This window comes from Mytilus californianus, unplaced genomic scaffold (assembly GCF_021869535.1).
Source record: "Mytilus californianus isolate M0D057914Y unplaced genomic scaffold, xbMytCali1.0.p SCAF_2, whole genome shotgun sequence".
Taxonomy (NCBI): Eukaryota; Metazoa; Mollusca; class Bivalvia; order Mytilida; family Mytilidae; genus Mytilus; species Mytilus californianus.
In genome coordinates this window covers 123,056,110-123,079,100 of record NW_026262668.1, presented here as the reverse complement: position 1 = coordinate 123,079,100, position 22,991 = coordinate 123,056,110, and the positions used below count along the sequence as shown (strand labels likewise).

Below are 22,991 nucleotides of genomic sequence, written 5' to 3'. Positions count from 1 at the left end.
AAGATAGTCCAAAGCCAGTAACAACTAATAACAAAAAAAAATATCTAGGACTAACATATCCATCAGTCCACATATAACTTCCAAAGGATTTAGTGTATAAAGAAGGAGTTGGGATAAATAATCACTGTAAGATGGTACCAAAGGCACATCACCATCGCAAAAAAAAAGGAAAATTAACAATAGGGAACGAAAACTGTTCTCTTTTGTCGTAGGTTTGTGTGTAGAGTTTACCGTGTAAAACTGAAATACTGGTATCTTAATCTAAGAAAGGACAGTTATTGCTGTTTATATTTGATTTATTTAAGTAAGTTCCTTTGGATAAATTCGGCTGTAGATTTAGAGAATTCTTGATTATTTAACGAAATAATATCATCAGCTAACGGTAAGTGTTGTTGAAATTATCGATTAAGTGGAATTTAGACGAGTCTTTACTGAGTGTGGACGTAAACTGGGATATGTAACAGTACAGGAACAAGTCTGCTACTAAAGGGGTGCAATTGATGGCCATAAGAATATATATACCTTCAACATGTCGATAAACTTCATTAGCCCTTTATTACCCAGGCTTTTCCGATGGAGAATGTCTGTCAAACTTGACCACAATCATCATTGGGGTTACTTGTTTAAAATTGTGTCCGATGACCCCGCCTGCCAACCTACATGGCCGACATGACCTGAAAGTTAGGTTAAGGTATATAGGTATATTTTTTCTGAGACAAGTTCATGTGTGCATGATGAATAAATGACTGACAGGGATTTCAACCTCAAAGTAATGATTATTATATTGTAGAGATATAAACATTTGTTATCAGTATAATATGGTTTGTTGTTATATATTATATTATTAGAAGACCCGCTATGACATTTACAGGCTTATGGATGTATAACGTCAATTTGAAACAAACCGTTTATTTTCAAGGTTACGTGTAATTCTGTATGGGGACACTCAAGTCTATTTCTATGATAAATTTAGAGTGTGGATAATTAAGTAAAATAATGATTACAGGGATCGTTAGTACTTTGTTTTTACAACATACATGACAGTGATATTCAAAATAAAAGAATGATCACTGATCATAGTATGAAGGGCACTCAAACTGGTTAAAAATAGCAATCAAATTGCACCGCGGAGTAGGGCCTCCTTTACAATGTTCTTACAGATAAACGGTTGATCGATTAGGACCAACTATTTAAGGAATATTTGTACTTCTCATTTCACCAGGTTTATACAATTAATTAAGAAACTATGGTGACGAAGATACACATAGAACTTTTTAATACAATTATTTCAATTTGATACATTTTGGACAAATCTTTAAAAATTCACAGTATACATGTTCTGGAGCATAATATAATATCATTATAATATTATTTTTACAAATATAATAAACAATACAGTATACATAGTTACAAACACAAATAACCTATATATATATTTATATCAGATCATCTCTCGAGATATTCTTGCGCATGCGGTTAACACAAACTTTCGGTATTCATGATTTGTTACTGATAAATATATTTCTCACGACAAAACATTTTCATATCATTTATCTATGTTCTTCACAAATATTTTTATGAGTATTTATTGAAGAAATGAATTTATAACAAGCGATAAGGAATGTTATTTTGCAATCGATAATGTCCGCGTATTAATACGAAATACGTTCGGTTATCAGTCAAAAGCGCAAGGAAATTTCTGCGGCAACATAACACCGGTATGACCTCTCAAGGTCACATCCGATGTAAAAAAATAGAACATAGGGGTAAATGCAAGTGTTTTCTTTTATCTTGAAAACCGCTTTAAAAAAGAAAATTTGACAGGAGCAGAAATGTTCAGAATGTTGAGAACTATCTACTAACTATATACAAAACTGTTCGACGACTTCGGAGTGATTGCCTTTTAATGACGATTATACCCATTTTCTTTTTGCGTTTTTCACTATTATCGTAAAAAGTGTAACAGATTGATTGAAACTTTGAATAGCAAACATGATCAGTAAGACATGATCTACAAATAAATTTACATTATGCATTCCAACGCCGCCAAATCTTCTGGTAATACAAATACTTGAGCAGGCACATTTCACAGTTCAAATTCCAAGGAAACTTCAAGTTAACATTTGAAATAAATGTATATTACTATTATATATATATGTATGTTCAATGTGAATAAAAGTTGGTTTGCAGCATATTATCGTAACAATATCTACGTTTTATTTAGAGAAGCCTAAGTAGCCATTTACCCCGTGAAAACTGCCAATGCAACAACTTTCCACCAGGGCCCAAATGACGTAAAAGTTTGCCTATATAGGTAACCGTATTGCCTTCAACAATGAGAAACATCCATACCGCATAGCAAGCTATTAAAGGCCCAGAAATGACAAATGTAAAACTATTCAAACGAGAAAACTAAGACAACCGCTGAATTACAGGCTCCTGGATTCGGAACTGGCACATACATAATTGCGGGGTTGAATGTTTTGGCGCCAACCCCACCTTACAGTGGCGTAATAACATAAGAACAAACTATAAAAATCAGTCGAAAATGACCTAACTTATCCGATTACAGAGTCTGTATAGTAAATGCGCGATTGGCGTTAAAAGTTATATCTTAGTTATGATTACCTCTTACTATTATATATACATATATGTATGGCAAGAAAGCAAGGATTTCGATGATTATTTTTTGGGGGCCGGCGGGAAGAGGGGACTAAAACTCAACTTGGTTATAATATTACGATTTCCCCAAATGTATAAACTTTCCATATTGTTAAACATTTCTAACACCAAAATAATCTTTTTTAATTACTTTAAATGTGACTATGAGGGAACAAATGAGTCATTTCGTGAGCTTATTCATGAAAACTCATCTGCAGTTAAAGCTGCTTTAAACAATGATTAGTCTGGGGTTATTTGTTGTTTTATACAAATAGTTCAAGCCGCCACGAATTTGTATCCCTTGGTCTCGCATTCCGACGAGACCAAAATACCAATGTGAATTTTGAAAATAAACATGATAATCCAATTCACATACATCGATTTGGCGGATGTCTCTGTTTTCTCGTTTATTATAAAGTTTTAAGATGGTATACGATATAGTTAAATTAATAATAAGTGGCGGATCCAGGGGGCGAAGAGGGCGTACGCCCCCTTTATTGACCAAAATATTATTATATCATGTTTTTTCACGATTTATAAATGATTTCTTTTAGCATAAAATCGTCCCAAAAAATTTCTACTAGCTACGATCGGCTCCTGGATCCGTCTTTGTATATTGGCAATTATAAACTTGACCAAAGTCACTAAAATGTAAAACATTTGTCAATGTACGAACATCATAACACAACGGAGAGATAAAGAACCGTTTATTTATGAAATTATTAATAAAATACTCATTATTGCATTTTCTGGATGGCCTGAGACTATTTTACTAATTTATACTTAGTATAATAGTTACAAGGAGGGGTAAACAGATTTTTAACATGATTATTGTGATATATTGCGCCGCATGAAACTTAATTCATACACATTTGTCTTATTCTCTTGCTTTATATAATGAACATTTAGTGTTCAGAATTTTTCTTTTCAGATGAATATAGGAAAGATAACACCCCCATTGGTAGAGTGGAATATTTATTAAGATAACCATCCTGTTGTCTAAGAAATAACATATCAAATGTGCTTCCTTCAATTTTCAAGGCCTTACATATACACTATCCAAGTCTGAACACTTAAATTTACATAATTCATATAAAAAATCGTATAGAGAGCTTAAACCTCAAATTGCATTACAACCTAAATTACTTTGTATTTCGCCGTTAAATTATTCGTTTTTATACAAAGCAATAATATTTTTTTTTTTCGATAAAGCAGGAATTCAAGTGTTTACGGATTTAAATAAATGATAAGTTGTTCTCTTCAAAAACCGTTTTCCAATGAGCCATCAAACTCTTGATGAACAACGGATTTTAATTTACGTTATAACGATTATGCATTATTTTCTATGACAAAACCGGGTCCTGCTCTATGAAATTTTAAGACGAAACCGGGTCCTACAATTTTGACATGACCCATTTCTTTCGTTCCATGCACATTAAGACAAATATTGAGATGTTCAAAGTGACAAGTATTGTAATCTCCATGTTAAAATCTTTCTTTCCGTACAATGTGCACAATTTAACGAGAAATCAAACAAATTCAAGGCAAGGTTCACTCAATTCATCATTTTGACCTACCTTTTTACTTGTTTCTCCGTTGATCTAGAACGGTTGTAGAAAATATTACACCTCACAATCGAAAATAGTTATATATGTGTCTTGTATTCTTTAATAATATAAAAATAACAAATAGATAAACACAAATCCTACCTTTTTGCTGTCTGTTGATGGTCCGTCACCGTACCGGATATAAGATACTATTGAGTCTAAACATTTTTGCCGGGGTAGTTTAAACACAGTGATTATGTATCAACACTTGAACAAACATTTTAAGCTAGTACGGATTATTTTAGATATCTACGGAGCCCCGCTAGAGACATGCAAAGAAAAAAATATATATTGTGCGCACAATTAAAATATATTGTGCGCACAATTTAAATATATTGTGCGCACAATTTAAATATATTGTGCACACAACATAATATATTGTGCGCACAAAATAATATATTGTGCGCACAAAATAATATATTGTGCGCACAATTTAAATATATTGTGCACACAACATAATATATTGTGCGCACAATTTAGATATATTGTGCACACAACATAATATATTGTGCGCACAGTTTAGATATGTATTGTGCGCACATCATAGTATACTGTGCGCACAAAATAATATACTGTGCGCACAAAATAAGTAAAACAGTTGTCAGTTGACCTTGACCTCATTTCATGGATCATTGAACAAGGTTAAGTTTTCGTAGTTATGTAGACATCTCAGATACTATATGCAATAGGTCTTCTATATTTGGTATGGAATGATTTTAAGGTGTAAATGTCAAACTGGCAGGTGTCATCTGACCTTGACCTCATTTTCATGGTTCATTTGTCCATGTTATTTTATTCTTGTTTGGTCTGTTTTTTTCAGATACTATAAGGAATAAGTGAACTATATTTGGTTTATGGAATGATTGTAAGGTTTATATATTTGTCTGGTCGGTATCATCTGACCTTGACCTTATTTTCATGGTTTATTGGTCAATGCTAAATATCTCAGATTTGGTCTGTTTTTCAGATACGATAGTAAAGATATAGTAGAACTGTATTTTATGTATGAAATAATTATAAGGCGCGTATGTCGAATAATGTTTGTTTCTGAAAAACTTTTAGCTATTGTTTAATTAAATATGTTGTTCGCAATGATTGTATGGCCGACATGGCTGTCAGAAAGAGTTTATCTCACCTCGACATCATGTACATTGAAAATTAAATATTAATTTAACATAATGTTAATTTGATGTAATGCTTGGGGTATAAACTTCCTTTTTTAACTTTCAACATAAATTCAATTATGAACACAAGAACAGTCGAGACGTTTCAGTGTGTCCACTCTTGTTTTTTTTCAGTATGTCTATACAGACTTATATATGATAAGTCAATTGGATGTGTATTGATTGATAATATCCTAGACCAGGGAACATGATTTCCATTTTTTGCAATTGAATTTAAACTAGCTTTCAGAACTCGAACAGCGATACTTTGTTTTTTTTAATTATAAGATTTGTGCATTTTCTTCATTTGATGAATAAATCCATTTTCAGCTATTTTTACAAGTTATTCTTTTTTTGTGCTGTTTCAGCTTTATCACAGCTTTGTGGATGATTGCTCGTTCATAAACATGTTTAAACTATGACATTTTATGTTTGCCTGTTTCATGTCATGGGTCCGTAATTCAAGGCTTGCATCGATACCGTCTGTCAAATTTGTTTTTGTTGATTGTTTCTTTGTATGGGCTATTGTGGATATGTAGTTGTCTCATTGACAATCGCACCGATCGCGATCAATCGCGCCATAAGTACCGATATTTGAATAAATGATGCACCTAAACAAACCACTCTTATTCATCTTTTTTTGATAATACCTGTAATGTCTATGTTATAAGTTAAGCCATTTTAATTGATATTTTATAGTGTGTCTTTTTATGTTGTAATGTTACACTACTGTATCAGGTTAGGGTTAAGGTTGGTGCCTGTTAAAACGTTTAAACCCACTGCATTTTTATGCACCTGTCCTAAGTCAGGAGCCTGTTGTTTAGTGGTTGTCGTTTGTTGGTGTGGTTCATATGCGTTTCTCGTTTTGTTTATAGATTAGACCGTTGGTTTCCCCATCTAAATTGTTTTACAATAGTCATTTTAGGACCCTTTATAGTTTAATGTTTGGTGTGAGCCAACGCTCCGCGATGAAGACCGTACTTTAACCTATAATTGTTAACTTTAAATACATTGTGACTTGGATGGAGAGTTGTCTCATTGGCACTCATATTACATCTTCTGATTTATATATGTACTCAGTTTTACCTTTATTTGATCACAACTTCATGGTGAACTTCTTAGACTGATCTACCGTCACATTTCAATTATGAACAGTAAATTTTGGGCCAAAACAGAACTTAAACATGATCAAACATAGTAATCTTTTAATAAAGAACTTGTACGCGTACTTAGTTTTAAGTCGATTTGATAATGATATCTTCAGAGAAACCACAGAATTTATTTAAGTTGATGACATTACAACTTCATCATAAACTACTATGAGAAAAACATTTATCCTAAAAAGAGAAGGACGAAAGGACGGACGCAAAGACTTTTAAATATAATGACCATCTTATATCGTCGACGGGGCATAACAAATCAAAGTCGTGAATTGAGCAGCATGTCAGTCTTGTGTCAATCAACATAAACAAAACCTTGAGATTTGCAGACATAAAGTATAATATATAAGCACAATAGTAGTTTTAAAATTGTTACAAGAGAATAGGTAAAACCATTTTATCACTCTAATACAAAGTCTGTTTCAAACCGTTCCAATAAACACCGATACAAAGTGGCAGCTTCAAACGCATCTGTTGGTAAACCAAGTTTCAGACGAAATAAACGTAGCTTCTTCAGTATTAGTTTCAGGTGTCGATAAGAAACAATGCAGTGATGATTTTTTTGCTAAAAGTGCGAGTATCTCCATGTAATCTAACCCCATTTCAAAATAAATCCTTATGTATTTCTCCATTATGTCACTTTGAAAAGGAGACATTAAAGCACCGTACCATGTGAAAGCACAATATGTTTAAGTTGTGTGCACAATGTATTTAAATTGTGCGCACAATATATTGTTTTGAACACAGACTTTTAGTGTGGCATTTTTATGAATACGACATTTAAATAGTGTGCTGTTTTGGCATTAAAAATCATTCTACTATTTAATATCATAAATGAGTAAATTGGATTAATTTTCTATCGATAAGATGGGTATCGACAGTATAAGTTTTCGCAAAAGTTCTAATAGTGTAATGCTTTGACATTGAAAATATAATCCTACTGTATTTCTATTACAAAATGAATAAAAATGGATTGACTTTCTGTAGCTAAAACGACGATTGATAATTTTAGTTTTCCGAAAAAATGTGCCAGCAATAGTTATTTCGCTAGAATGGGTTATATATCGGCGCTAGAACGTCCGATTGTTTTTGCTAAAATGGGTTATATATCGGCGCTTGAACGTCCAATTGTTTTCGCTAAAATGTCACGCCATGCAGGTCTTTTTTCTTCAATGTTGGGACCTACAAAGTATATGCGCTTGTATCAAGTGACAATTCAAAATTTCTGCACTTCCTCACAGACCACGGCATTTCTATTTCCCTTTCTAGTTCACCTGGACCGAAGGGCCAAATGAGTTTTTTTTCTCGTCACTTGGTGTCCGTCGTCCGTCGTCGTCGTCGTCCGTCGTCGTTAACTTTTACAAAAATCTTCTTCTCTGAAACTACTGATCCAAATTTAACCAAACTTGGCCACAATCATCATGAGGGTATCTAGTTTTAAAAATGTGTCCGATGATTCCGCCTGCCAACCAAAATGGTGGGCATGGCTAAAAATAGAACATAGGGATAAAATACAAGTTTTGTCTATCATCTTGTAGACATCTATAAATAGAGAAAATCTGACAGAGCAAAAAGGTTTGAAATGATGAGATCTACCTATTGTCCATTTACTTTCAAACTGTCAGAAGACTTTTTATAGGAGTTATTGCCCTTAAATGACGAATTTTACCAACTTTTTAAATTTTTGTCTATTATCTTGAAAATTATAATAGATAAGGAGAAACTTTATAAAGCAAAACTGATCAGCAAGATAAGTTCTACAAATAAGTCAACATGGTTGAAATCCTCTGATGACCCCTTATTAGAGTTAGTGCCCTTTATTGACGATTTTTACTATTTTTTTGCGTTTTTGTCTTATATCTGAAAAAGTATAGTAGATAGATAGAAACTTAAATAGGCAAAAATGATCAGCAAGACAAGATCTACCAATAAGTCAAATAGTTAAAATCGTCTGACGCCCCCTTATTGGAGTTATTGCCCATAAATGATGGTTCCAACCAGTTTTTTGCGTTTTTGCCTTATATTTGAAAAACTATAATTGATAGATAGAAACTTAAATAAGCAAAAATGATCAGCAAGACAAGATCTACAAATAAGACAAATAAGTCAACATGGTTTAAATCGTCTGATGATCCCTTATTGGAGTTGTTCTCTTTAATAACGATGTTTATCATTTTTTTGTGTTGTTGTCTACTATCTGAAAAACTACATTAGATAGATAGAAACTTAAATGAGCAAAAATGATCAGCAAGACTAGATCAACAAAGAAAAGATTTTTGTCGTGAATTCTATTCTAGGCCACAAAGATGGAGAGTATCTATTGCCGAAGATGCACATAGACCTAGGTGAGCGACACAGGCTTTTCAGAGCCTCTAGTTATATTAATCAATGTATATTGTTTTGCTTTCATCTCGAATAAGAAAGACATGAAATAGTTACAAACTCATGTTTAGCAACAAATAATCAATCAGTAACGTTTTCTACAAGAAATTCGGCAACCGAATTACATCAAAACAATTTTCCAATATATTTCATTTATTTCAACACACCGCAATATTGAATATGTCGTCAGCCAGCATTTAAATATAATTTTACAGTAATTCATCGCTTTGATAACACCAATTACCCCAAGTAAAATTACATTATTGAATATATAGAATATAATTTACAGTGAAACACTTCGGCATGTCAAACAAATGTTATCTATAAATGAATTCATTATTGAGGTGTTCAACAGTATAACTAGTACCAGAAAACCAATTATAATTGTAATGATGGACTCAGTTATGAATCATAGTAAACCAGCTGCACTAAGAGGCACGTGCCAATCTGGACGAACGGAATCAATGTTGAATGTGCATGCTTTTTAGTGATAAAGTTGTAGTACCGGTTTAGAGAGATGTAATTCCAGGTGCAGATATCGATTTCTTTGTTATTAAACTATCATTTCATAATCAATCATAATGATGACATTTTAATTCGTGATTCATTGCATAAATAATGTATCGAGACGTATACTAGAATATGGATCCAGGAAAACTCTCACTTCAGAATTGAATAATTATTCATACATGTATTTGAGCTGAATCGTCCAGGGGTTTAGAAACTAATGAAATCAAAATTGTGATAAAATAAAATAAATTTCTAAATAAATGCATTTGTACGAACAAAATATCTTACATTCAAATGGCATTCTAATTTAAAAGCATCATTCAACAAACATAGTGTCAGCTCATGGCCTAAAATGGGTTCGTGAAAGGCAGTTTTAGCTATAGTTAAATATGTGCATCCATCTAGATGTGCACGATTTTTTTCGAGAAACGAGTGTTAACGATGGCTGTTTTTATTTTTTTATAGTTTATGCACCAAAAATACCTTGTATTCAATTTAGATCAATAACTTTATATTAAATCGATTTTAATAATCTTGAGAGAAACATATAAAGGGTCATTTAAAAAAATTATAAATCAACATTCCAACTTTTTTTACCGATCTGCGGAATAACAAAATGAACGCATATGAAGCATTTTACTTTCGAATATCTTAAATACAATTACAGAAAAAGTTTTCAATATCGTTAATACAATACACAGAAGACACAGAAGACAAATGAAAGAAGTAAAACAAATTAACACTAAAAAAAACCGCACCAAAGAAACTTAAAATAATGGATCTTCTGAAAATGAAAATCGTGGCATCCTTTATTCTAACAGCAGAACAGTTAAAAAAAACAGCATTTGTACAATAATGTATTCTTATTTGTGTACAGACTTACAGTACAGTAAAAAAATAAAAAAAAAAAATACGAATTGAACCACTCAATTTGTTTTCAAAATTAAATACAAAACCCAACAATTTCGCATTAACATTAGTATAACTTTTATCTATTAAAGTCTGTTAAACCAAAGAATCATTGATTCCAGTAATAATCTTGAAAGAAAAATTATAGGTGTTTATTTTTGTTGGGTCTTTACGTATTCCAGCCGAACAATAATAGCACATAAGCCAATACGCGATGAGAGGAGGACACAATGTTTAAATCAGAATACTTTTACAGTAAAGATGCTCCTAAAAAAGAACATAAATATCATCAAGCAAAAGCTAAAACGAAATTTTGACGTCTATAGTAGATACTAACGTTTTATAAATAATTTAGAGCTGCCAAACCATTATTGTCAACCAAAACTACCCCTGAAAGGAACGCAGTTTATTTAAGTTTGAAACCTCAGAATAAATTGATTCGGCTACTAACATAAGCTATGTCTTAAATGTTTATTAACGTCGTGCGGTAAGAGGCTCAGTATATAGAGGCAGACATATTTTGAGTTAAGGTGGCCTAGGCATCGGTTAAAACGAAAAACCGCGAATTCTTCTCCTTTATAAGTTAAACGTAAACGTATATTTGCTGTCACAACATGTCTGATAGATGTATGTACATGGTTTGAATCTAGAGGGGAATTGTTTTGGTTTAGTGTTATAGCCCCTACCCCTTCCTTCCACCAAAAGTCAAGAATTGTACATATGTTTAACATCAGGAGGGTTTAATAAACAACATAACATAACGGTATCTGGCTTACATCTATTAGTATAATCATAAGTGTTTCATTATGACATTTTTGAACTGAAATGAAATTAATTTTAGATTAGAAAACGTGCACCTGCAAACACTTTTCTTCTCTGGTAAAACATTGTTTAAGTTTATAATAAAAAGTATAGTTTTTATAACAAAACTACTAAGATAGTATTCAATAAATATAATTTGAGGTATAGAAGTCAAGAAGTATTATGAATGCACTTGTTAGTGACATAGTAAAGCCTGTTGCACACATGAGGATTCCGGACTAAAACTGCATACGATTCATTCTTCCACCTCTTGTATGTAGTATTTAAGCTTCATTAAATGACAGAAATCCATAATTTTAGTGTTTATTAGTCTTAGGAAATGGCTACGGCTAAACTAATCGTTAAAACACGACTCTTATATTGGAAACAAACAGACGAGATACTGAAAAAGAAAATACGTTAATTTGTCGTTTCATTTGTTGCACTTTTACTGGCGGTGTAGCGATAACCGTATCGCACGACGGTGATGTAATTGCCATGATATTTTTTATTCAATTAAACCCAGGAAATATGGGATATAAAATGTATAACTTATAAAAATCACGACACGCCTCACCGTTTAAAGGGACGATTCTGTACAGTTGAGTGGGCAGTATATAATGTAAACAGTAGGATAACAACACACTACATATTCTAACTTTATTTCACATTTTAAATGGAATTTGCCGTGATTTTTCTAACATTTTCATTGACATGGATTTTATCACAGTCCACTGAAGGTAAGAAGTCTAATTTCATATATTTTTTTTTGCAAGTGTGTGCGTACCTTTATATTTTTAAAATACCTTTGTTTACATTCTACACATTGATATCGTACATTCATACATACATATATTTGAAATATTTGAGATTGTATTGAACGTTTATTTACATAACACCTTATTTGATCAAAAGTAATATGTTAATTGATAAGGAGCATGTAATGGTTTTAAAAAGGAAATGGAGTTTTATATTCAAGAATTGTAAAAGGAATAGTAAAAAGATAACTTTAAGATATCTCCGTTTTAAGACCTTGGCCCGAGCCTTGGCCAACCTTGCATCCCTGTCAGTTCCGTTTAGTTTATATCCAACAGAAATTATAGTGTATAATAATAAGAGTATTTAAGAGGTAACCTCAGTTAGTACAATACTAATCCCCCATAAGGCCCTCTTATGTATATTGCTGCTAATAAAATACAAAACACATCTTAGATATATCAATTTATAGCTCATGCATTGAAATATAAAACCATAAAGTTATGTTGGAAGTGTAAAAAAAAAAGTCGGGATGACAATTTATGTAAAAAAAGTCAGGATAAACTAATAAAAAAAAAGGCAGGACCGTATAGACTGAAAAATAAAAAGGCAGGACAGAGATTACAACTAGAAAAAAATGCAGGACAAAATTTTTCATCCTAGCCACCACCCCCCCATAAAAATCAAATGGTAGTTCCCTAAGTAAATTATATTATAGCATACAACGAGAGAAAGAGAGAGATCTATGATTAAAGCCCTTCGTTACTTGCACTTTTTTAATAGGGGAAGCAGGAGACGCAATTGTGTAAAATATTAAGATGTTCCAACCACAAATTCTGAAGAAGTGTAGTATATTTTTGTTATGATATAGGGACAATATCAAGCCACTTAAATTGACCACATTTAGTGTGTGAGCGAATGTTTCTATAACAGCTTTGCTGCTTGAGTAAGGAACATTTCGTGGCTGAATGCATTCATTGTAGGATGAATTATAACAGTGACTGCGTTTTGAATCTTGTGTATCATCATGTTTGTAATATTTATCCATTGAAGTAAAAATGTACCTTTCTGTTATGTTTTAATTTTTTTATCAGAATCGTGGCTTTTTGTGTTGTGACCCGAGGAATCAATTTTTAATGATTAAATTTGAATAAATTTGAATTTTCGATACAATCTGTTCCGCCTGAATGAAAATATATCAATTTGCGTGTACTCGTAGGGACTAAAGATGTATATATACAAAATATCTAAATAATAGTGAGCGAATAATTTTACGAATTAACATGGTGGATTTGTTCTGAAAAACGACACAATTCACGTATAAAAATTAAAAGATGACTGTAATACAATCTGGAGATATTGAAAATGCCAGTTCCAAATCAAGGCTTCGACAGTAAAATATGTGTATTTTAGTTACTTTCGGTGTTTTACACTAATAAAACAGCAGATACTGAAAACCTGCTTAAAATTCCATACGAAGGCAAAGATGTGTGACTATGTCTTGTTTTCTTCCATTTCTGTCATCCTGGGTTGTTTTCTTCCATTACTCTACGTCCTGTGTTGTTTTCTCCCATTTATGTACGTCCTGTGTTGTTTGCTCCCATTCGTTTAAAGATCATAACTTACACTAACAGTAAAAGATTGACCCAAACACGTAGAATTAACAGTGTATTATGTTAAACGTTAAAACTCTTAAAGCTTTCTGCCATAATTTTACACAGTTATTAACAAATAATGGCTTGATTGATTGATTGTTGCTTTTTAACGTCCAGTGGTGAATAGTTCATGCGTATCCAGGACGAGAACAAATTTACAATTAAAATACAAGATATATTCTCTAATGTAAGTCGACTGGAATGAAGGGTGGGAAATTAGGGTAAGATCAATAGGGGCAGAAATTTTGCCTTGCAACAGGCTACGTAAGTGTCGAAAGGCTTTTTAACATGAACAGAGCGTGGCACTCAAGGTGCATTGGATTAAACGTTCCCATTTTGACCAGACGTGCCTGCTATAAATACATTCCGCACAGCCTAGCGACTCCCAAATTAACTCTGGTTTTCGACCGGACGGGAAAAATCCAACGATGACCATATATCTATACCCACAGTTAAAACGATGACCATATATCTATACCCCCAGTTAAATCTATACCCCCAGTTAAAACGATGACCATATATCTATACCCCCAGTTAAAACGATGACCATATATCTATACCCCCAGTTAAAACGATGACCATATATCTATACCCCCAGTTAAAACGATGACCATATATCTATACCCCAGTTAAAACGATGACCATATATATATACCCCCAGTTAAGACGATGACCATATATCTATACCCCAGTTAAAACGATGACCATATATCTATACCCCCAGTTAAAACGATGACCATATGTCTATACCCCAGTTAAAACGATGACCATATGTCTATACCCCCAGTTAAAACGATGACCATATATCTATACCCCCAATTAAAACTTGAGATGAATTGTGTATTTAGTTCTTATGTATATAAATACATTATTCGTAGTGCTGCAATAGTTGTCACTGACTCGTTTCAGGTTTTGGCCATACTGTGTATGGTGTTACTATGACATTTTCCTTTTAATCTAAAATATCCATCTAATAATTACACAGTGTCTATTTCTCTTCTAAGAATTTCGATTGCAACTAATGACTGAAGAAATTTTGAATGAAACTAATGACTTATTAAAACAACATAATTAAAATGGATGAGCCTTATGTTATAAAGTGCCATATTTTGTAAGTTTACATTTGTAAATAACAGACTGACGAATGGTAAAAATTATTTTAATGACATAATGATTTTTGTTATACAAAATATTTGAGTTGAGAGAAAAATAAATACAATTATTGACTTAAGATCTTCTATCCCGCCCTCAAGTGACGACATTTTATAAATTATCAATAATTCTTTTCTTCTGTTATTGATGTATAATGCACAAGGGGATCATAACGATCCAATCCAGTAAAATCTACTTCCATCTTATACAAAAGGAAGTCACCCTACTTCCCTTGGAAGAATTATTGCTACAAATCATTCTCCCATTGCGTTGTCAGTTTATTTTCGACACATGAGTTTGAATATCCCTTAGGTTTATAAGACAAGGAATTGGTGCACGATTACACATTCCATTTAGAGCACCGTATCGTAATCTAGCTAACTCATATAAACTATAATTGCATCAATCCAAAACTGGCTTTAAAATATATATACATATCCCGCCTCGGGTGAAATTAACATTGAATTCAGAGATTGTTATACTATTTCATATTTTCTTTTTAAATATGCTTTTAATAACTGAACAAGACCGTTACTTGTAATCCTTACTATTATACACAACTTAACTAATTATGTCTTAAAGGTATCATATATTTAAATGCATTATGGTGAGATTAAAAATTAAAGACTTAACTTAAAGAATAATTTTAAGGAGCCAATTTCGTTCCTGTAAGATTAAATACTAGACGAATGACTATTCATACATTAATTTCAGTCGGCAGTAATTGAAAAATTATAATTTGTTTATCAAATACATCCCGACCGTGCGAGGGCTGCCAGTCAAGGTCGTTAAAACTCCCATCATCAAATACATAGGTAATAGTATACCATAGTTTACGATTCAACAATCCATCGTTAAAACAAACAAATATTTCAGTCTGTTCGAAAATATTTATGATGACAGATAGTCTTGGACTTCGTTCTCTGAAGATAATTTACCCCTGTTACTCTCTCAACCGATAAATCAGACCGCCGTACCATGGTAAGTGGCATTGAACCCACTCTCAACCGATAAATCAGACCGCCGTACCATGGTAAGTGGCATTGAACCCACTCTCAACCGATAAATCAGACCGCCGTACCATGGTAAGTGACATTGAACCCACTCCCAACCGATAAATCAGACCGCCGTACCATGGTAGTGGCATTGAACCCACTCTCAACCGATAAATCAGACCGCCGAACCATGGTAGTGGAGTTGAACCCACTCTCAACCGATAAATCAGACCGCCGTACCATGGTAAGTGGCGTTGAACCCAAACAGACAAAAAGATGTAGTCTTTATAAACATATAAATAACGAAACTAATCGTTCGTATCATTATTCAAACCCTGCATGATATGCACATGGTCTAATATATAGGAAGATAGATATAGTAAAAAATACATAGAGAGAACTCAGCGTCTATGTCATCACTGCCTATCACATGGTTCAAATTCTATTGAAGATGAGACCCATTTTACAGTAAGTTGTCCTTTGTATAACGAACAGAGAAAATTATTATGGGATAAAGTAAACAGTTTTTGTACTAATTTTAAAGAATTACCCAAGGATAAAAAATATTTCTGGCTGTTCACAAATGAGCATTTACCAACTCTTATGTGTCTAGGCAATTATATTATTAAGTGTTTAGAAATAAGATCCAGTTGGATACAAAATATATAAAATAATATTTAATTATTATGAATAATTGTAATAGTTATGTAAGACACATGATGCGTTAGGCTCTGATCCTGTCCATAACATGATAGTATTATATTAGGATCTAGTTTTTCTTTTTCCAATCACATTGTGCATAATATTGTTGTAAATGATGCCCTTTATGGGTTCTTGATTAGATTAATAAAATTCTTATTCTTATTTTAATTCTTTATTCTTATCGTTCTAAAACAAAACCATTAACAAATAAATTTCCCCTTTTCTTCCTTCGTGCTACTGCTGTTCTGCTGTGTGATATCTACAAAACATCATACAAAATGTATGACTTAATATAATGCTTAATGAAGTTCTCAATGTTGGTATTGGACTTTTTCTGACTTTTGAACGTGCTTAGCTTACAAAGCTTAACGTAATTCGTTAATATAATAGCAAAGAAATGTGTTAGACATTATTCATCTGGCCTGATGGCAGAAATCCACAGGAACCATTCCTACTCAATAGATAGGAGGAATTTGTTGTGTTTATTAATTCCAAACTACACAAACATTGAATCAATGATCCTCATGTTTATCATTATATGCAATATTTGTTTCTGTCATCAACATAAAACACCAGAGCTTTCAATTTGTCATCTACTTATTTTTCCAATTTGGTTTTCTAATAATATCGTAAATCTTGATCTTTGTGATGTATCCAGTTTTCGGTATTGTGATATTTTGTTAATAACCGTTCGTATAGACTTTATGGAGTTTGTATCTGATAACTGAAGAACCCGTTTGTGTAGCATCTGTAATTTTTTTACTCTTTAAATTTACTTTTCATTTTACCCATGTATTTGGAAATGTGATATAGTAAAGATGTTTGCACTTCGTAACATGATTTTGCTGAACTTTTGTAATTTGAAAAACGTGTGAAGGGGCGAATGATTGCTTAGTGTCCTTGGAAGCCATTTGTCTATTATCTTGCATGTTAGTTAACTGTTAGTTAAGTGGTGCTAGAAACGTTAATAACTTGCATAACATTTATACAACTTTTGCAGAGAAGCATTTCTGAAGATCTTATTTGGCAATCAATACTCGTCTGATTGTCTAAGACAGTTTTTCTCTGAAAGAGGCTCGCGCGTGTTGATATGAATATAAAATTAGACAAACATTGCACGTTTCTATCAGTTTTCCATTTGTTATGAAGCCATCGATTATGTAACAAGTAAATAACGACAACAGACAGCTGTATAACTGATTAAATTCTTTATTTATATTAATAATGCAAATGAGATTTACATAGCATATCTCCTCTTCCATTTTTCAATCGCTAACTTTTTTGTAAAGTTTTATTTCTAACTTTACGTTTCCATATTAAATTAAGGTACTTTATACTTACCAATTATTTACTGTTGAATTGCATTATTAAATTTTGGAAGTTATTATTGCACACCATATAAAATATTTATCAGGAAAAAAAAACACGATAAAAAGTTACATTCTTTTAGAATAAAAAGTACACCTGCCACATATTTTACCTTCTAATTTTATGTTTTGCGTATGAAATTACATATATGGGATAAGATTACTAAATGAGATACAATAAAAGTTGATCTCTTCTCCTCACCATGCAGTGCTCTTTCAATCATATTTTTGTCACAAAACTGTTGTAAATGGCGATTTGGACTATTTCTATTGCCTGGTTGATAATTATTTGGTAAACGCCCAGTGGCACAAACTATTTCAAGAGTTCTTTAACTTAAACATTAACAAAGCTTATGTTAATATATTTATCACTATTTAAGTTATTGGACTGAGTTTAATCCTTGGACAATGTGCTTTTGTCATTGTATATAACATACATTTCTTCCATCTTGTTGACATGTTCTAGGAAACAAATGACGATGCAATTTTAAGGGAATTAAATCTCTTAATAGGTATTGAAGTGAAAGTCGAAAATGTTTAAATTCAAACTGTAAATGTTCGTACTTGTCAATATATACGACATGGTTAATAACATTGTCAACTAGAACAGTAACGTAATATATTCAATATGATATCTATAGAATACAGTTCTTTTTTCTTGTTGTGGGAGTATATATTATAAATACACTCATACAAATACTTTCAAATTCGTAGCATTGAATGAGGAACACAATTTTTGAATATGTCGACGATAGGTAGCGCAGTAGAATTACTCTAATGTAATACACTGCCCGGTGTCAAGATGTGAGTAAAACATCACAAACATACATTTAACAATCACAGGGCAAATACACAACATATAAGAATTCTTATAGTAAAACCATAGTAGGGGGCAAAGATAATACACGGTAATAAATTTAAAGTAACAGAACAGAGCTGATAATACAAATTAAAGGTACACAGCCTTCTCACAAGTAAAAAATACATAACTAAAAATAAGGACATATACACAAAGCACGGGGACACACATTCTACTGCATCGACACAACTGGAGCTACAAACCCAGCAATTAATATAATAAAAAGGAGATGTAGTAAGCTTTCCATTGAGACAAATATTCCCCAAAGGACGTGGATGTAAGCAATAGACAACTACATTTCATCGTATGGCCTTTTAAACAACGAGATTTTATGTAGATTTGTCGCTCACTTAAGCACAAAAACACATTACATTAATTTCTTTATTTGACCAGTAAAACTGATTTTAGGAGTTTAATACAACAGATGGGTTAAATCTGGAGAACATTCTGGGTCTCCGAGACGAAAGTGGACATAACGAGGTGACAAGATCGCCACCTTTCGTCACGCAAATGGCAGTATTATATTTCAGTCACATGATAATGAAAATTATAAAATATAAAATTACATCTGATAGACAGATAGTTGACATGTAATTATTCAGATAAATTCTCTTTTTTTCTCGGACAGACAGCGTTATACAGTTTAGATACAGAATCAATAAAAATAAAAATGATGGTGTTCTATTTGTCAAAAATAATTTGATGAACATCTATTTCTAAGACTACTCGATATTAGATTGTAACGGCGTAATCAATAACACAAGAAACATTCCTAGCGTAATTACAGATGTGTCAAAGAGGTCATAAAAATTGAGATAATAATCAGAAAGTGTTATGGCCAACCAATCTGTATCTTTATTTTCTACATACGCAAAGTATAGCTGAATCACATGTAACCGCGAATTTTGTCCCATCCAATCAACTCAACAGGAATTGTGAACTTATTATATCAAACTGTTACAGGATTTGGCAATTAAACAATGATTTTATAAGAAGTTTTGTTTTTGCCATACCGGTGTCATGATAAGTTAACGAAATAAGAGAAATTGAAATGTCATTTCTAAATAGATGATCAAAACACATTTAGAGAATTGGTAAATAATGTTTGAAAAACAAACTTACCTAGACACAATATGATAACTTTTCATTACTTTTATATAAAATAAGGAGATATGATAGTATTGCCAATGAGACAACTATCCATCAGAGACCGTGAGAATGACGTGGGTGTTAGCAGTTACAGATCACCGTACGCATTCATAATGCGCAAAACACATACCGCATAGCAAGCTATAAAAGGCCCCGACATGACAAGATATTATAAAACAGTTCAAACTATGGAACGCCAACACTGTCTTGTTATGACCATTTTCATTATATGATGTGCATTTACCTTTATATGATGTGCACTTGTCATTATATGATGTGCAAACACCTTTCTATGATGTGCAAACATCCTTATATGATGTGCAAACATCATTATATGGTGTGCAAACATCATTATATGATGTGCAAACATCATTATATGATGTGCAAACATACTTATATGACGTGCATATATACTTATATGATGTGCATATATACTTATATGATGTGCTTATATACTTATATGATGTGCAAATATACTTATATGATGTGCAAATGTACTTATATGATGTGCGAATGTACTTATATCATATGCAAACATTCTTATATGATGTGCAAACATTCTTATATGATGTGCAAATGTACTTATATTATGTGCAAAGATCCTTATATGATGTGCAAATACACTTATATGATGTGCAGATATACTTATATGATGTGTACATATCATTATATGATGTGCAGTTACCATTATATTATGTGCAAATATCTTTATATGATGTGGTTGTGTCATTATATTATGTGCTTGTAATCTTATATGATGTGGTTTGGTTTACTTCATTATATGATGTCGAAACGTCATTATATGATGTGCTTTCATCGTCGTTATGGTCAATGAACATGATTACGATTAGAATGATTACTGTCTACGTCATAACTGATTCCGATCTGCTTCTGTAAACTATAAACCCAGCTCAAATATGTGTCTATCGCTAGCGAGAGTGCAATTAATAGGAAAAATGAGACAATGCAATTTAACAAAATCAACGTTTCAAACATTTCGGAGGGAGATTAAGATCAATTGATACAGGAGCTAATTGGAGATATTTGCGGCTGTGGCGAAAATATGATAAAACAAATTTTGAGGCTCTTTATAGCTTGTTATTTGGGTTAAGCAAATGCTACGTGTTGAAGGTCGTACTTTGACCTATGATTGTTTACTCTTACAAATTATGACTTGGATGGAGAGTTTTCTCATTGGCTCTCATACCACATCTTCTTATTTCTATTCATTGCAAAATGCACCATTGAACTCACAGTCAGTTTTAAAAATATTTCACAACAATAGCTATAAAATTATCTACTCGTGCATAATATGGCGAGATGGTTTGTTTTATAAAATGTTATTGAATAATATAAATGGTAAGATGTATAATGTAGTGTTACTCCTACAAAACCATACAAAGTCGGAAATATTTGTGATATGACGTATACATGTAGTGTTTTGTACTTCCTTAATTTGTCTTTGAAACAATCTTTTTTCCACAGAAAAAGCCAAAATGTCCAAATTTGGAGACCGCATGCTTAGTCCACGTACTGCCCGCGAAATGCGAAATGGTCAGGTTGGGTAATGTTCACATATTTGAATATACAGATTGTTTATTTTCAACTTATTTTAATGGAGATTTTTTTAATTGCTAATAAAATTCTGCAACTTGAGTATGACAACAGATTTGGAGTGGCGTCAACGGTTTCTGAGATACAGAGGGGTTGATTCCTGGTGAAGTGTTTTGGATTTTATTTTTCATCCGATTAGATGGGATTTTTTTCATTGTGTACTCATTTTGATCCTTTTCGGTAATGTCAAAGGACTTTACGTAGTTCATACGGTTATTTAGTTAAAAGGGAAAAAAACCCACTGAAAATCACACTTTGCCACACTTTTTCAATTTAGGGTATTTGATATTTTTATTTTCCAACAGAGATGAATGGGGTGATGCCCGTCTTTTGCATTATGTTCCTCGTTTTCGTCTCTTTAAAGAAAAAGAATTAAATGCATTAAACGTGTCCAAATCCTTACTGTGTCCACCTTATTACTGTGTCCACACTCTTTGTTTCAACACTTGCCCAATTGTTCCGCGCTTTCGCTGGCATCTTCTAGTAATTATAATTCGAAATACTTTGTTTGCTTGTGACAATGGTGTTCGACAAGGAGTAAACTTATCACCTTTTCTATTTTCTTTACTTTTGATTGACTAAAAAAAATTCTTAGTGAGTAAAAATATTACAGGACTTAACAGAACTATACCAGAAGATCTGGAAAGAGAATTAGAAATATATCTTAAATTTTTTATCCTCCTGACTAAAGACTTTTGAAACCTCTCTCTTGTTTTGTATATATTGTAAAGTTATTATTGTTATCTCTGTACTGATGTCATACATTGACTTTATGAGAATAAAGATATAGATTTAGAGGCCATAATTATACCGGTATGGATGATTGATTGATTAATTTGTTGATTGATTTATATTTACCGCCACTTTCAACACTTTCATGCTATTTCGTGGCGGTGAGTTTATATTGGTGGAGGAAGCCGAAGTTCCCAGAGAGACCACCCAACCTTCGTTTGGAAAACTGACAATTCTGGTCAATTAAGATAGGAGTTGAGCTTACCTGCCACATGCGGTATTCGAACTCACACACCTAAGTGTCGACAGACAAGTGATACAGTAGTTCGACTATTCACACCACTCGACCAGCGAGCGCCCATCTCTTTCATCCAAAATGCTTTAAAGGAGATATGGAATGAACTTCAACTCGGTGTTTTTCATTTGCTTTCAGCTTTTTATTATGTTTCCGTGCATATATTTCACAACTTCAATATAGATGGTTATGGATGGATGCTTGATGTGCAGCGGCAAATTGATATGCATATTCGTACAAGAACATGTTACAGCTATTTTCCTGATGTATGTAGTTTAAAGGTTTGGTTGGCTTGCTTGCTTTGTTTGTATAAATGTTTGTTCAAGCATTCAATAACATCATACAAGCTGAAACCCAGCCTATCTGTTGATTAGAATTGTAAAACTTAATTAAAATGCATGAGCAAACATTTATAAAAACAAAGCAATCAAGCCAATCAAACCTTTAAACTACATGCATTAGGAAAATAGCTGTAATGTGATATGAATATTAACCCTGCTTTGTACTAGACCGACACCCTGT

The 22,991-nt window shown here is 32.5% G+C and overlaps 1 protein-coding gene across 1 annotated transcript in view; it reads left to right on the top strand.

Moving 5' to 3' along the window:
- Positions 1-11,389: 11,389 nt before the first annotated feature.
- The window catches only part of LOC127730865 (uncharacterized), a 65,211-nt gene continuing 53,609 nt past the window's right edge, over positions 11,390-22,991 (top strand). The window contains exon 1 of the mRNA XM_052239475.1: positions 11,390-11,933. Within this exon, the coding sequence (XP_052095435.1) occupies positions 11,870-11,933 (64 nt within the window). The 5' untranslated portion in view covers positions 11,390-11,869. The remainder of the gene's footprint in view (positions 11,934-22,991) is intronic.